The sequence below is a fragment of the Lotus japonicus genome, chromosome 5 (genome assembly GCF_012489685.1).
Source record: "Lotus japonicus ecotype B-129 chromosome 5, LjGifu_v1.2".
NCBI lineage: Eukaryota > Viridiplantae > Streptophyta > Magnoliopsida > Fabales > Fabaceae > Lotus > Lotus japonicus.
This window is the reverse complement of record NC_080045.1, coordinates 56443976-56458953: the sequence shown is the minus strand read 5'-3', so window position 1 is coordinate 56458953 and position 14978 is coordinate 56443976. Positions and strand designations below refer to the sequence as shown.

General features: G+C 39.7%; 2 protein-coding genes across 2 annotated transcripts; one reads left to right on the top strand and one right to left on the bottom strand.

The window, feature by feature from the left end:
- Window positions 1-842: 842 nt before the first annotated feature.
- Window positions 843-3116, top strand: LOC130720776 (uncharacterized). The gene has a single exon (XM_057571471.1). The coding sequence runs from the start codon at window positions 876-878 to the stop codon at window positions 2568-2570; it is 1695 nt and encodes a 564-aa protein (XP_057427454.1). The 5' UTR covers window positions 843-875; the 3' UTR covers window positions 2571-3116.
- Window positions 3117-4267: 1151 nt separating this feature from the next.
- LOC130721313 (nudix hydrolase 26, chloroplastic) lies at window positions 4268-6827 on the bottom strand. The gene is made up of 6 exons (XM_057572078.1): window positions 6609-6827; window positions 6465-6515; window positions 5913-6005; window positions 5042-5136; window positions 4754-4868; window positions 4268-4565 (listed from the first exon to the last, which is right to left on the bottom strand). Exons 1-6 carry the CDS (start codon window positions 6795-6797, stop codon window positions 4500-4502), a joined length of 609 nt encoding a protein of 202 aa, XP_057428061.1. The 5' UTR covers window positions 6798-6827; the 3' UTR covers window positions 4268-4499.
- Window positions 6828-14978: the final 8151 nt, after the last annotated feature.

The following is a 14978-nucleotide window of genomic DNA, read 5'->3' as shown; positions in this document are numbered from 1 at the left end:
TCCAATGATGCTTTAAGAGGAAACACAATTTTATTACTAACTTGATTGATGGGATGTCAAATATCCATAAATTATATTAAGGAGACCAGGACTCTACTATCTCACCGGTGGAGTAGGAGGTTGATTTGTCTTAACGAGGATTTAGACATGAATATTCCTTCTCCAATTTCCTCTTTGTCCTCTGCATAAGAGGCTTGCTATCCATATTCAGAGATTGACTAATGAGGGCTTGTGGCATCATATGCGTATAACTAAGGACGATATTAACATCTCTCATATTTTATTTGTAGTTGATGTTCTCATATGCTCATGTTCACAAGTTACAAAAGAGAAACTAAGTTTGGTTTCCCACACTTAGCAAGATTTATGTAATGCGTAGAGGTTGAAACTTGAAGGTGAATGCAGAGAGAGGTCCACTATGCTCTCCTCTAATTATATTGATAGCATAAGGCAAGAGGAATTTCAGTCATATGTGAGATATATGCTAAGTGCAATTAACTCTGAAAGTCTATGATATTCTTTTCTAAATATGACAGAAAACAATTGAATATCTGTGTAAATAATTTAGTCTTTGACAAATGTCGCCACCCGTTTAAAAAATGGTTGCGTGTCTCTCTCAATTAATATATTTCCCGAACATATTTATAAATGATTAACATATACTCACTTTTTTAAAAGAAAAAAATATTCATTATAAATCCTTATATATGTTATTTGAAAAAAATATATATGGTGGAATGATTAACATATACTCACCTTTATAATCCCTTTGGTTAAAATTTAAATTCTTTTTTTTTTCTCGCATTTTTACTCGAATTTTTTATTTACAATTTTTTTTTTGGGTGTGCTGTGGAATGTGGATCCAATGAAACAAAATGGTTCTGCAATCTGCAAAGTGCAAACTCACTACAAAGGGACTGAAAAATGCAACCCATTTTGGTTTGATTTTCCAGATTCTTCCTCTTCGCGGTTGTGCTTGTGCCTGCAGGTTTATCATTCCCCTTCTCTTTCTACGTAGATATGTTGTTCTTTCTTTTTCTCTCGTTGTCTCAATCCCCATATGCAATTTTAGTGTGATTTCTACATTCACTTATGTTGTTACCATGAATTTCTCCGAATCAAATCACCAACATGTTCCTCAAAATCCGACAACAACCCACCCCTTCATGTCAAAACTCAAAAAAATTGCATTTCGCTCAATTTCCTTATTGGTTCTCTTCACAGCAATTTCCATTGGTTTCACAAGAACAAACTACTATAAACTTCACTACTTGAAACACTCCCTCACAACATCACCAACCATTTTTCATGCTATTGGGTCTTACTTTTCACCCCCAAAACAACCAATTTCTGTGCCCTCCCAATGTGTCCTATGGATGGCTCCCTTTCTTTCAGGTGGAGGGTATAGCTCAGAAGGTTGGTCTTATGTTTTGGCACTTCATGGACACAGAAAAATGCATGATTTTAAGTTGGCAATTGAGCAACATGGTGATCTAGAATCTCTAGATTTTTGGGAGGGTTTGCCAGAAGATGTGAAAGACTTGGCTAGGGAGTTGTACCAAACTGAGTGTAGAATGAATGAGACCATTGTGGTTTGCCATAGTGAGCCTGGTGCTTGGTACCCTCCTCTGTTTGAAACCTCTCCATGCCCACCATCCTTTTACCATGATTTCAAGTCTGTGATTGGCAGGACTATGTTTGAGACTGATAGAGTGAATGGCGAGCATGTAGAGCGATGTAACCGAATGGATTATGTTTGGGTTCCTACAGAGTTCCATAGGTCTACATTTATAGAAAGTGGGGTTGATCCTAACAAGGTGGTGAAGATTGTTCAACCTATTGATGTCGAGTTCTTTGATCCTGTAAAGTACAAGCCACTGGATCTTGCTTCTACAGCAAAACTGGTTTTAGGTTCTGGCGGGGTGGGGAAGAGTTTTGTGTTTTTAAGTATCTTCAAGTGGGAGTATAGGAAAGGGTGGGATGTGTTGTTAAGGTCATACTTGAAGGAATTCTCAAAAGACGATAGGGTTGCTTTGTACTTGTTAACAAATCCATATCATACCGAAAGCGATTTTGGGAACAAAATATTGGATTTTGTGGAGAGTTCTGATGTTGGAGAACCTGCTAATGGTTGGGCTCCAGTTTATGTTATTGATACACACATAGCTCAAAGTGACTTGCCAAGAGTTTACAGGGCAGCTGATGCTTTTGTTCTTCCTTCCAGAGGAGAAGGGTGGGGGAGACCTCTGGTGGAAGCCATGTCGATGTCGTTGCCGGTGATTGCGACGAATTGGTCTGGACCAACTGAATATTTGACAGAGGATAATAGCTATCCGCTACCTGTGGATAGAATGAGTGAAGTAATGGAAGGTCCATTCAAGGGACATCTTTGGGCTGAACCTTCTGAGCATGAACTTCAGGTTCTTATGAGGCAGGTGAAGGATAATCCCACTGAGGCTACAGCCAGAGGAAGAATGGCGAGGGAGGACATGATAAGACGGTTCTCACCGGAGATTGTGGCAGACATTGTTGCTGACCACTTACAAAACATAGGAGGGCATAAGAGCTAAAGAGTTTCTGGTTCTGGTTCTCCTCAGCTGTTATGCTCCAAACCTGTTTTATGATTCACTCATAAGGAGATTGAGCTTGTAGGTTGACATATTGTAGACTTCTCATGAATTGATTGAGCCACAACAACTTAATCACTGGAAAGTAATTTCTTCAATAGTTAATTCATTTTAATCTCAGGATTTTTACTACAAGGCAAATGCATTCTTGGAAGAACATAAAACTGTTCTCATGCATTTTTTAGAAAGGGTTTTGACCAGATAATGATGTAGCTTCTTCTCTAAAAACTCTCAGGCAATGCACTGAACTCCCCCTTTATCTAAATGTAGGAATATCTCTATGAGATTACCAAAATTGCGATCTAATCTGAGTTTGTAGCTTTCATGACTTAAGTCTATTTATTTGATCTAAATCAAGAACTTACCAGTGTATTTCATTTAATTTAGACTAAATAGCCATTGGAACAGAAGCCTCCAAGATGTTATTGGCACCTTATTCTGTGACTGACTTATTGGTTGTTCTGATAGAGGTCATTAATATGTGTTCTAGATCCATCGTTTCAAACTCAAAAATATTGCAGCTCTGAGGATGTTGTATGTTTTTGTTTTTGTTTGAGCTTGTAAGATTCTACTTGAGCCATTATTTGTTGATTCTTAATGAAATATACATATATTCTTCCTTACTTGCTCAGTACAGAACAAGTCAGCTGTCATGCATGCTCATACAAAGCATGGCCATGTTGTCATGTCTAGCATTTGCAAGAAACTAAACTTCTGAATTGATAGATATGGATGGTTGGTTTCATGGAAATGGTTCAAGGACACTCTCCCATCTTGCTTGAGGAAGAACTTTTTGAAAAATGCTCTTTTTCTAGCTTCAATTTCTTTAAATATCCAGCATTCCGGAAGAGAAGACATGGGAGAAAAGAAGAAACAATAAGCTGAACAAAATTGGAGAAAATTAATAGATTTTCTTCTTTAGTGAAGCATTCACCTATATTCTTGAGTTATTTTACATTGGCTTGTCCACTTTGTAGAGAGCTTTGCAATTTTATGTTCTGTCCTCTTATAAAATCACTATATGGATATTGTTGTTCTAATTTAAAGAGACTAGTGTTGAAGAAAAGTACTCTTGTGCTTGCTTGGAGAGCTCAGAGTCAAATCAGTTTACTTGTAACTAACTCAAAAAGACCATATGAATCAAAGAGCACTTGAATTTGATTGCTAGTGGAAAATCTCATTTTAAAGATTGTTTTACAGACTCCATATTGGAAAAGTTTTAATTGCTTACATTCATCACAAAGTTATGTTAAATGTATTTTGAAGTTTTTTAGGTAAAGACTTGATTTAAGCCCCTTCTCAATATTCAATAGCAATTTGATAACAGATTGGAAGCTGAGATCGCAATACAGTGACAGTTCAGGAATCGCTTTATTGATGCAAAACCGCTTTATTGATACAGCATGTGATTTGAAAACTAATAACAAAAGCAGAAAACATCTCTGAGATGTTAGGTTTCAGCTTTGAAAACTGAAAGTATGAACTTAAAGAACAGTTTTAAAAAGCTAATCATATCAAACAAGTTTTTTTCTGTTCATAAAAGCTGAAAACTGCAAACAGTGATCAAACAAACTCTAATTTCCTGCACAAATTTTGATCAAAATCTTGTGTTTTTGGGTCAAGGGGACAATATTTTCGGGTTAGTCGCAAAAATCATTCTCATTAACTTTCTGATACATAACATCATGCTCGTCGTATTTCATCATGAGAACAAAAATGGACAGTTACATAGAAATACATTAAATAGCCCTCAGCCTGTCCCTGTGACCAAGAGGAGAAAAAAAGAATATGACTCGGTACTCATGTATTACATAACTTTTAAAGCAATCCACAGCAACTGTCATTTGGAAGTCATAAAATTTTCACCAAAGATTATTGGAGATGTGGAGCAAACACAGCTAGGACTTCCTTGTAGACAGGCTTCTTGAACTCTACTGCCTGCACAAAGAAGATAGGCCAAGTCATATGCATGTTTAAAACTTTTGTATAATTGATTTTAAATGCTAAATCAATTCTAGGAATAAGCTTTTGTGAATAGTTTATGGGTGCCATAATTGATAATGAGGACAGATAAGTTGATCCAAACATGCTATCATATGTTGTCATGATCATGTATATATACTCACAAGTTCAATCAGATGTTCTGGTGATATCCATGACCATTCCCCAAATTCAGGTTTCTCAGTACCATCACCCAAAAGATTGATTTCTTGATCTTGCCCCGTAAACTTCAAAAGAAACCTGTGAAATGTGAATATCAAAGTGTCAAAAACATTACTTAGCAGAGTCAAAACGAAATATCCTATCTTCCATGCCTTCCCAATTTTCAATACATATTCCCCCCCTACACACCCAATTCATACAAACAGCTAGACAAGTGTACATATCCAGACTGAGCATATCCAGATGTTTACCATTTTTGAGCCTGACCCTTCCAATTAGATCCCCACTGAATGTTTAATTTCTCCCTGACTTTTGGTGGGAAGTCATAAGTTAACCAAAAAGGTACCTACAACAAAAAACCACACATATAAACATTTATAAATAGAAGAAACACAGATAATTGCTTTATTTTGCATTTTGTGCTAGATGATGAATTGACATTGATTGATAGATCAGATCAGACTACAATAGTAGAATGATATTTGGATGTAACTTGGTTGTAATTAACAGCATGCAATGGCTATGAAACCTTAGGGTTTATTGAGCTGAAAAGAGTACTCTAGGCTCTAGCTGATCGTTTTATGCCAGAAAGATACATCTATTTTTTTACGAAGTTTTGTCGCAAAACAAAATATAGAAAATAAATGGAACCACTAGCATAAAAAGGAAAGAAAAAAAAAGACAATTACTGAGAATAAGGTATCTTCCTCAACAAACTAGTAAACAACAAAACCTGAATCCTTAGAAAGGGTACACATATAATGCAATAAGGCCTTCAAATCTAGCAAGATTTCATATACATACACACCTTCAGAAGGCCTTGCCCATTTCAGTTCACTCATTCGGTCATTCCAAAGTTTTTCAAACTAATAAAAAAAATAAATAAGATAGGATGTAAATATTGAACAAGGTTCCCATATCCTGTTATGAGCTGATATAGTTATCCAAAATGGATGAGATGCAACACATTAACATCTACACTTACATCATGTTCCTAGAATGATGAAATATGGCATGCCCCTTATAAATTACAAGTTACAACAAGCAAGCAGGAATGCAGGATAGAGTAAGTATAAAATCTTGTAGGGACAAAGCAAGTAATGAAATCGAAAAAATTCATACCTCGGCGATCACATCTGCTGATCTAACTCCTGTCTCTTCTCTTAATTCCCTAATAACTGCATTTCTCGGATCCTCACCTTCATCAATACCACCCTGAAAGATGCCACACATCAAGATGACAAGAGATTTGCAACATTTTATTTTTCTGATAGGCAAATGTTAGTTGTTAGTAATATTAGTAAATTAGTCTCTCTTCAGGTTCGAACCCTGGACCTTTCACCTTTCATCCCACCCAACCCTTATGCCCCTAGCTCTTACGACTTAAGCTAACCCTCAGGACAAGAGATTTGCAACATATCATGTAAGAAAAATAAAAGCATAAGCCCTTTAGATTTTTCTTTGTTTGTTTATTTAGTTACCATCAATACCTTATTTACAATTTTCATGTGTCTATTTGTTCAAATTCACTAATCTCGAATTAAGCTATGTTGAAACCAAATGAACATGTATAAAAGTCTCTTTTGTTGAAAAAAAATGAAGAAAGTGGATAGGTTAGCAACACCCAGAATTGATAAAGATGGTAGGAGGATAAGATATCCAAGGATGAATGACCTGAGGCATTTGCCAAGCATTGGGTATGTCCAACCTTGAAGCTGCGAAAATCTGCAGAAACATGAATTGTTCATTGTTAACATCAAGCTTTCGTGAAAAACTATGAAAACCAGACACATGAGAATGAAGAGAGATTGTTTGCACCTTTTTGTCATTGTTCATGAGACAGATACCAACGTTCCTGCGATAACCTTCTGGGGGAGCTTCCATGGTTGAGAAGGAGGAACGCGAGGAAGCGGAGAGTGGCAGAGAGGGGAATTTGAGGAATTTGGAAGGGTATTTCGGGAAGTGAAAAGTGGTGGCAGGAGAGTAGGCGAATCGGCGTAAAGCCATCACTACGCATGGAAAGAAGGCACACACTAGTGAAACGAAGGCTTTACTCTGGGCCACTCTTTTCTTTTTATTTTTTTGGTCAAATACACTGGGCCACTTGCGTTTCTGGGCCCTATAAGGCCCGGCCCATTTTTCTACACTCTTTTTTTTTTTGAAACTTTGTTTTCTATACTCATCCTCCTTCCTCCCCTATCTCTCTTTATCTATTTATCTATCTATCTATAGTGACAATCACAAAATTAGTCTTTTGTAAAAGGGGCGATCGCCACCCCTAGATACATAAATTTACAATTTATGGTGCTTTAAAAAAGGCTTCGCCCTTCTTCTCAAACAGCAATAGCTAAATGTTCACTCATTTTCTCACAACAATAAGGTTGCTGGCAAGACATGTCTCATTACATCCGATCATTTTTGAATATTAGTCTAAGTCTATTTTAAAGTATAAGCCAACTTTTTTATACATATATGTTATTTTTTCAAAAACTTATATCTTATTGGTCGTTGAGAAGTCAATAAAGCTTTTTTTTTTGTCAAAGTTGCAATATCATTAATCAAAGGCCAAAGCCCAGGCACAGGGCCCAACGAAAACATCTTTGTACAAGGCTTTAAGATAGGCAGATACACACTAGCCTGCAAGATGAAACTAAACAGTGGAGCAACAAGGCAACCACAAACTAGACCAACCTAGTTACCCAAATTCAAGAGCCCCCATATTAACGGTAGCAACTAAGCCAAAACAAGAGATACTTGGCTGCTAGCTATAAACAAAAAGGGAGAAAAGCTCAAAATCCTATACAAACTGTACTCAAGAGACCTTGTCTCTTTGTAATTGTCTCGCAAGCTCTGGCGGAGGATGCCAAACCCAGTCCCTTTGCAAGTTTTTATGATGAGCAAGCTGTGCTATTTGATGTGCAGCCTTATTTTCACACCGATTCACCCAAGAGAAGCCCCAGTAGCTCTTGCCAATTTTCATCTCACCTATGTCATTGATAATTTGTTGAATTTCCCACACTTCCTTCTCTCCTCTGCATGCTTGAATTACCGCCAGACAATCCGATTCAAAGATCACTTGATCACATCCCAGGTTAGCAGCGAGGAAGACTGCCTCTCTAAGAGCCAACGCCTCTGCAACCACGGGGGACGCTGCCATAAATTTCTCTGTGAAGCCATGGACCACCTCTCCATCCGAGTCTCTGAAGATGATGCCTGTCGATCCTTTTTCGCATGGTTGCATCAAAGGCAGCATCGACGTTAATCTTGATATGCGACGGTGCCGGTTTTCTTCATCCCTTTCTGGCAGCGGATCCACCACTCGCAAGGTTGATCTTGGGAGGCAGTGTCATCACACTCAGGTATTCTTGGAGATTGATAGAGATTCTGTTATTAGTCACCACTGGGTTTGGGTCAACCCCCTGGAAAACACACTGATTTCTAGTCTTCCAAATCTCCCACAAAGTGTAGCCCATAGTTGTAACAGCATAGTTGAAGAACTCTCTCTGGGTATTCATAGATTCTAAGGTATCTGCAAACCAATTTTCAAACTTGTGGTGAGGATGGGAGGCTGGATTTAATTGCAACTGACTACCAAACCAGATTGCTCTAGTCCAACTACACCTTAGGAGGGTATGGTTGATTGTTTCAGGTTCAGTGTGGCAAATTGGACAGAGATCAGACCTTGCACAATTCCTTCTTTTAAGGTTATCATTCACTGCAATTGCATTCTTGCAAAGTTTCCAGAGAAAAACTTGAATTTTGCGGGGGAGCTTGGATCCCCAAATTCTCTTCCAAAGATTGCTTGCAGGTGATGAAGAGGTAGACGCTCTGAGATGGACAGGGTCTTCTAGCATCTTGGCCTGTGTATAGCTCGATTTGACAGAGTAATTCCCATTTTTCACAAAAGGCCAAACCATCTCATCATCCTTATTGGTCCAACTAAGAGGAGTTTGGAGGATCTTCCCCAGATTAATAGAAGGTCCTATTTCCAAAATCTTATGTGTGTTCCACTTCCTGCTCACCGGGTCAATGATGCTCTTTACTTTCACTCCTGAGTTTGAGCTTTCATCTCCTAGCACTTCGCCTGAGCTTATCCATCTGTGCTTCCATAGATCAGTTTTTTCTCCATTCCCCACATTCCATTTTGCATTGTTGAGGAGGAAGTCTCTGCCTGCCAATAAGCTTGACCAGACCCAAGAGGATTGCCTGGGATAACTAGCCTGGGTAAAGTCTGAGCTTGGAAAGTAAATACTCTTCAAGATTCTACCCCAAAGAGTATCTTTGTCCTTCAGTAATCTCCAAGACTGTTTTGCTAAAAGGGATAGGTTGAGAGCTTCGAAATCCTTGAAACCTAAGCCTCCATCAATCTTCCTCTGGGTTATCACCTCCCATTTACGCCAATGGATGCCCCTTTCTTTGTCACCCCTCCACCAGAAATTAGCAATTCTTCTACTCAAATCTTTGCAAAAACTTTTTGGAAATTTGATGATTGACATAGCATACGTCGGTAATGCTTGTAATACCGCTTTAATCAAGATTTCTTTCCCAGCTTGGTTCAATAGTCTCCCTTTCCAACTCTGAATTTTGTTCAGCAACTTGTCTTTGATCCATCCTAGGGAGCTAATTTTCGATCTACCCCACTCAGCTGGTAAGCCTAGATAAGAGCCTAGAGAGTCCCAGACCTCAACATGGAGAATGTCTGCAAGTGTCTTTCGTTTTCTAGGATCCATAGTTTTGCCACTTAGCAACCCAGATTTGGAAGTATTGATTCTTTGTCCAGAAGCTTTAGAGAATTGATCAAGAATCTTTTGCATTTGATACAATTCTCCTTCCTCCGCCTTTGCAAATAGGATTGCATCATCTTCAAAAAATAAGTGTGTTAGTGGTGGTGCTGTTCTGGCCAGGTTGACTCCTTTGAGCAGGTTGGAATTTTGTGCATTAAGTAACATATGGGATAGAACATCCATGGCCAAAATGAAGAGGTAGGGTGACAGTGGGTCACCCTGCCTAAGACCTCTCTCAGGTTGAAGCTCACTGCCAGTGGATCCATTCAGTTTGTATCTGTAGGTGACTCCTCGGACCAGAATCATCACTAAGCCAACCCAAGCTTCATCAAACCCATAAACAAGTAAAGCTCGTTCAATGAAGTTCCACTCAAGCCTATCATAGGCCTTGTTCATATCCAGTTTGATAATCACATTGCGTTTACCATTGGCCTGGTTTCTCTTAAGGAAATGGAATGCTTCTTGGACTATGATCAAGTTATCATGGATCTGTCTTCCCCCAATAAACGCACTCTGATTGGGGGTGATAAGAGAGTTCATTGAGCCCTTCAACCTTGTAACAATTATCCTGGTAATAACCTTCAGAATGAAGTTGCAGCAGCTTATAGGGCGGAAATAGGATATATTCTCTGGCTGAGCAATTTTTGGAATGAGAGCAACTTGAGTTTCATTTATCTCTTTCGGAATTTCCCCTTTTTCAAAGAAGAGTTGCACTACTGAGATGATTGTATCCTGGATTGTTGGCCATTGTTTTTGGAAGAAGAGCCCATTTAACCCATCGGGCCCAGGAGCTTTGAGGTCTCCAAGATCAAAGACAGCTCTCTTGATTTCCCAGGGGTTTACTTTAGCCATTAATTTTCTATTGAGGTCCTCATGCACAACCTTTGGAATATTTGCTAAGCATTCATCAGTGTAGGAGGTGGAACTGCTGCTGTAAATGCTCTGGAAATGGTTCTGTATCAGTTGTCTTATTTCATTATCCTCAGTTACCCAGTTTCCATGTGCGTCCTTCAAGCGATCAATCCTATTCATGTCCCTTCGTTGTACTGTCGAAGCATGAAAAAATTTGGAATTTTGGTCACCCCATCTCATCCATTTGATCCTTGACCGCTGGTTCCAGTAAATTTCCTCCCTTTTCCAGAGGCTTTTAACTCGGTTTTGCAGCTCGCTGGCTTCTGCTCTGTTTTCTTCACTAAAGATGCCTTCCTGCAATTCTTGGATCCTCTGCTGGCTCTCATAGATCTCTTTGTCTGCCCTCTTGAATTTTTCAGTGCTCCATATCTTCAACTCTCTCTTACAGTTCTTGCATTTTTTCCATGAATTGGTTCCAATGATCAACAACCCTGGTAGGTTTTTCCCATCCCACTTTAACTATATCTTTGCAGTCTTTCTCTTCTTCCCAAAACGCTTCGTATTTGAAATCCCTGTTGCCTCTGACCTTAGGCGTTAATTGGATGACAAGAGGAGCATAGTCAGAGCTGATGATAGGGAGAGCGAGCACCGATGCATTCGGATACATTGCTCTCCAGCTCCAGTTAACTACAACACGATCCAGTTTTTCCCTCGTGGTTCTTCCCTGTCTTGGGTTACTGATCCAAGTAAACTTGTTTCCCTTAAGTTCCAGGTCCATAGCTTCCATCTCTTCTAGGCAGTTCCTGAGCATCTCCATGCGACTCCTTACAGGGGGATGACAACCTTTCTTCTCACTAGCATCTAAGACCTCGTTGAAATCACCAGAGCACAGCCAAGGCCTTTGGAAAGTAGGTTTTAACCCAGAGAGAATATTCCAGAATAATCTTCTCCTGTTGAAGACTGGGTCAGCATAGATAAAAGTTCCTGTCCACTCTAGCACCCTTTCCTTGTCAAGAATAGAGGTGCGAATAAAATTTCTTGTAGCTTGCAGTACTTCCACTTCTACGGAATTCTTCCATAAAAGACATAATCCCCCAGATTGCCCTCTTGAATCCACACATAACCAGTTTTGATAGTTTAAATTGATCGCTAGTCTTCGCACACGTTCCTTAGGAGCTCTGGTCTCCATGAGAAAACAATTGCCGGCTGGACCTTCCTACATAGGTGCTTTAATTCATGAACCGTCGTGGGCGCCACCATCCCACGGCAGTTCCAGCTCAGGACATTCATTGGGGAGGTGGGGGCATGGGTAGGCCCGCCTCCTCAGCCATAGTAAGTAGTGGTTGTGGTGTGCTGGTGTTAGTCAAGAAGTGATCTGCCATGAGTCTTCGTTTCCTGCTTTTTTCCAATTCCTGGTTTTCATCATCCTCAAGTGGTACTCTTTCTTTTCTTTTCAGACAGAGGGCCTTATCAAAGCCCGACACCAAGTGGATCTCCTCAATGGCAGCAATAGCAGTTAACTTTTCCTTGTTCTCATTTCCACAGTCTTCTGGGAAATCAACAAAGTATCCCAAATGGTTCTTCACACTCCCCCGTCTTATTCCATCCTCCTCAGGTATTGCTTGGGAAGGTGTTTCTTGTGGCTGTATCAAATTCCCCTCTTCAATGTCCTCCTTGCTTCTGCTACTAGTACATTTGGATCTGGCCTTGAGGATGTCATCTAAGGAAAGGTGCACCCCATAGTGGCTTGAATGATTTATTTCAGGGCTTGGATAGTCTAGAATGATTACCTTTTGTTTAAGCCCAATATCCTCTGTTGCAAGGTCCAAGTCCTCCACCCTGGCTGGGCCCAGCCCAGGACTCTCCTTCAGGGAACCCAGGGGCATAGTGGTGGGATTGATCTCCGGTGAGGTCTGGGTTGGTGAAGTTGTTTCCTTTTGTGTTAGCACTACATGTTCATTTTCTTTGCGTGTCCCCTGGTCAGGGGAATCTTGGTCACTTGTAACCTCCTCTACAGTAGGTTCTTTAATACTTTGTCTGAAGCTATTAATAAACGTTCCTTTCCAATTGTTGGTGAGATTCCTTGTTTGTGGGTCAATGGTGTACCATCTTTCCTTGTCATTTATGCTTGTGGGGCTATTAAGGTTGTCTTGTCTCTGCTGGGGGGTTCGTTGGGTCGCAATAACTTCAGTTGTCCCCTGGGGGCTTGATTGTCCTTCCTCTTCTCCTAAAGGCACATAGTTGGCCATATTTCTTATAATACTTTCCTCCATATCTGCTTCTCTCACTCGGGATGTTCCTTCTTGCGGTTCAATGACAAAGGCGGTAGTTTTAGTGCAGAGTTTCATTCTCCAGTAATCCACTTCTGGATTTGTTCTTCCACTCCCCTCACCTGCTTCTGGGTCATTCGGTTTGTCTGTTGTTGGTCTCACTGCTGCCGGTCTTGTTGTTGCGAGGCTTGCTAGTGACCTAGCTGCTGTGACTCCCAGAGATGGCCCATATCTTGGCCTAGCCGGGTTGCAAATGGCCATGGATCTCAGTCTCTGACACTCCCTTTGTTCGTGCCCGACAATCCCACATTTGTAGCACATTCCCTGCAATCTTTCATACTTTAAATAAACCTAGGTTTTAGGTAGATGCCTTCTAGGGACCCAAAAGCCTGTAGGAAGAGGTTTAGTGATGTTCACACAGATCCTAGCTCTGAAGAAAGTACGAAGTAGAACACCATTCACTTTAGGGTTTTCTATTAGTAGCACATCTCCAATCTGGCTAACTATCCTGTTAACGTTGCTTGTGCTCATACATTCCAGGGGTAAACCATGGATTTGTACCCAAAACGGAACAAGATCAAAGTTCACCTCAAAGATAGAGATCTGAGGAGCCTAGTGTTGTAAGCTGAATAAGCACCCCAGGATATGCCAAGGTGCTCCTTCCATGATCCTTTTGGCTTGGGACTCATCTCCAAAAGTGCAAAGGAAAGTATTAGTACCCATATCTGAGATCTGCAAGCCTTCAGAGCTATTCCAGAGCTTTTGGATTAGGTTCTTCATAGCTGATTTATTCAGCGATTTCCTGCACATAATCCTACCTACTATTGCTCTCTTAGCAAGTTCTTCGCTCTCCACTTCATCTATGTGTAGATCTAGAGTAATACCCTCCAGACCCTGCTGTTGTTCTTCTCGGTCTTGCTCTTCCACTCTTGCTTCCGTATCTTTAGAAACCTAGCTCACGGTATTCAAAGCCCTCCTGAAGGGAAACTCAACTCTAGCAGAACCAGAGAAGAACACACCTCTAGCTGAACTAGAGAAGAAAACACCTCCTAGTACCACACTCTGTTAAGTCTAAAACCCTAAGAGGTTTAAACCCTAGCAGAGCTCACTAGAGGAGAAAACTATATAAATTAGTTTATTTGGATAACTAATGGACTAATAGAAGTCAATAAAGCTCGACATACTGGAGTTCTCATTTGGACCCACAACTATTACAATCAGAGGTTATCATTTTATTCTTTGATCACCAACTAATTCACAACTTGATGACAAGCCCCTAATCTTAACAGTGTAGTACACTTCTTATCCTCTTCTTAGGTCATACTTCATGCCATCAAACTTTTCAACAAAAAACTCATTTCAAAGATTAAGCAAACAAAGTGCGACATGGAGATCTATTAAGAACTTTAAGACCTTCCTTGAACAATCATAGTCTCATATGTCACTTGATTCACCACATACATTGGCGTAAACCGTTCGAAGTTGAGTGGTCAATGGTCTTGTTGTCATGGTCCCATTTTTTTAATTTTATTTTCTCTTGTTTTTTTATTTACTTTTGTCCTGAACAACAATAATTTTCTCTTGATTTTTGTATTGTTTGAGCAACTGCAACCATTTTTTAATTTATATGTTTCTTCGTATTGATATTTTTTAAGATATGAATCACCAGAAGTAAGGTGCTATGTGGTTCTTTAATTGAGTTTTGTAGCTAATAAGTTGCCATTGTAAACTTGTATTTGAGTTTTATGGCTATTAATAAAAATAATTACAGTAAAGATTATCCACATGTATGAATTTTTTGTTTTCTCCTTAATAATTTTCCTAATTCTGTCGCTGGCGGCAGTTTCTCCTAATATATAACTTAATGATGTTCAAATTGGTGTCATCACTTACACATATTTATTTTCCCTACCCGACTCAACATTCTTGGAAAACAATCGAATTGAGGGTCCGAAAGATAATTGACCATTCAATCTTGTAAACTCATTGAGACCCCATCTGGCTTTCCTCCAAAGGCGGTTGATGACTTTTTTTTGTTATTATGGAAAGTGAAAGTTGTTTCGTTTAGTACGAGATCGCTCCAGGTTACTCTTTCCTCAAAGACTCATGTTATCGTTCACGCTTTCCGGCCACGTTTCAATGCCTAAAAGCTACATGTCTGAGAACCAAGCTTGCTTAGCTTACAAAGCTAGCTTACTAACGCGAAGGCAGGAGCTTATGTCAGTGTAGTTTTAGAAAGAACGGTCCCCTTTGGGTAAAATAAGAAAGAATCTCCATCACTA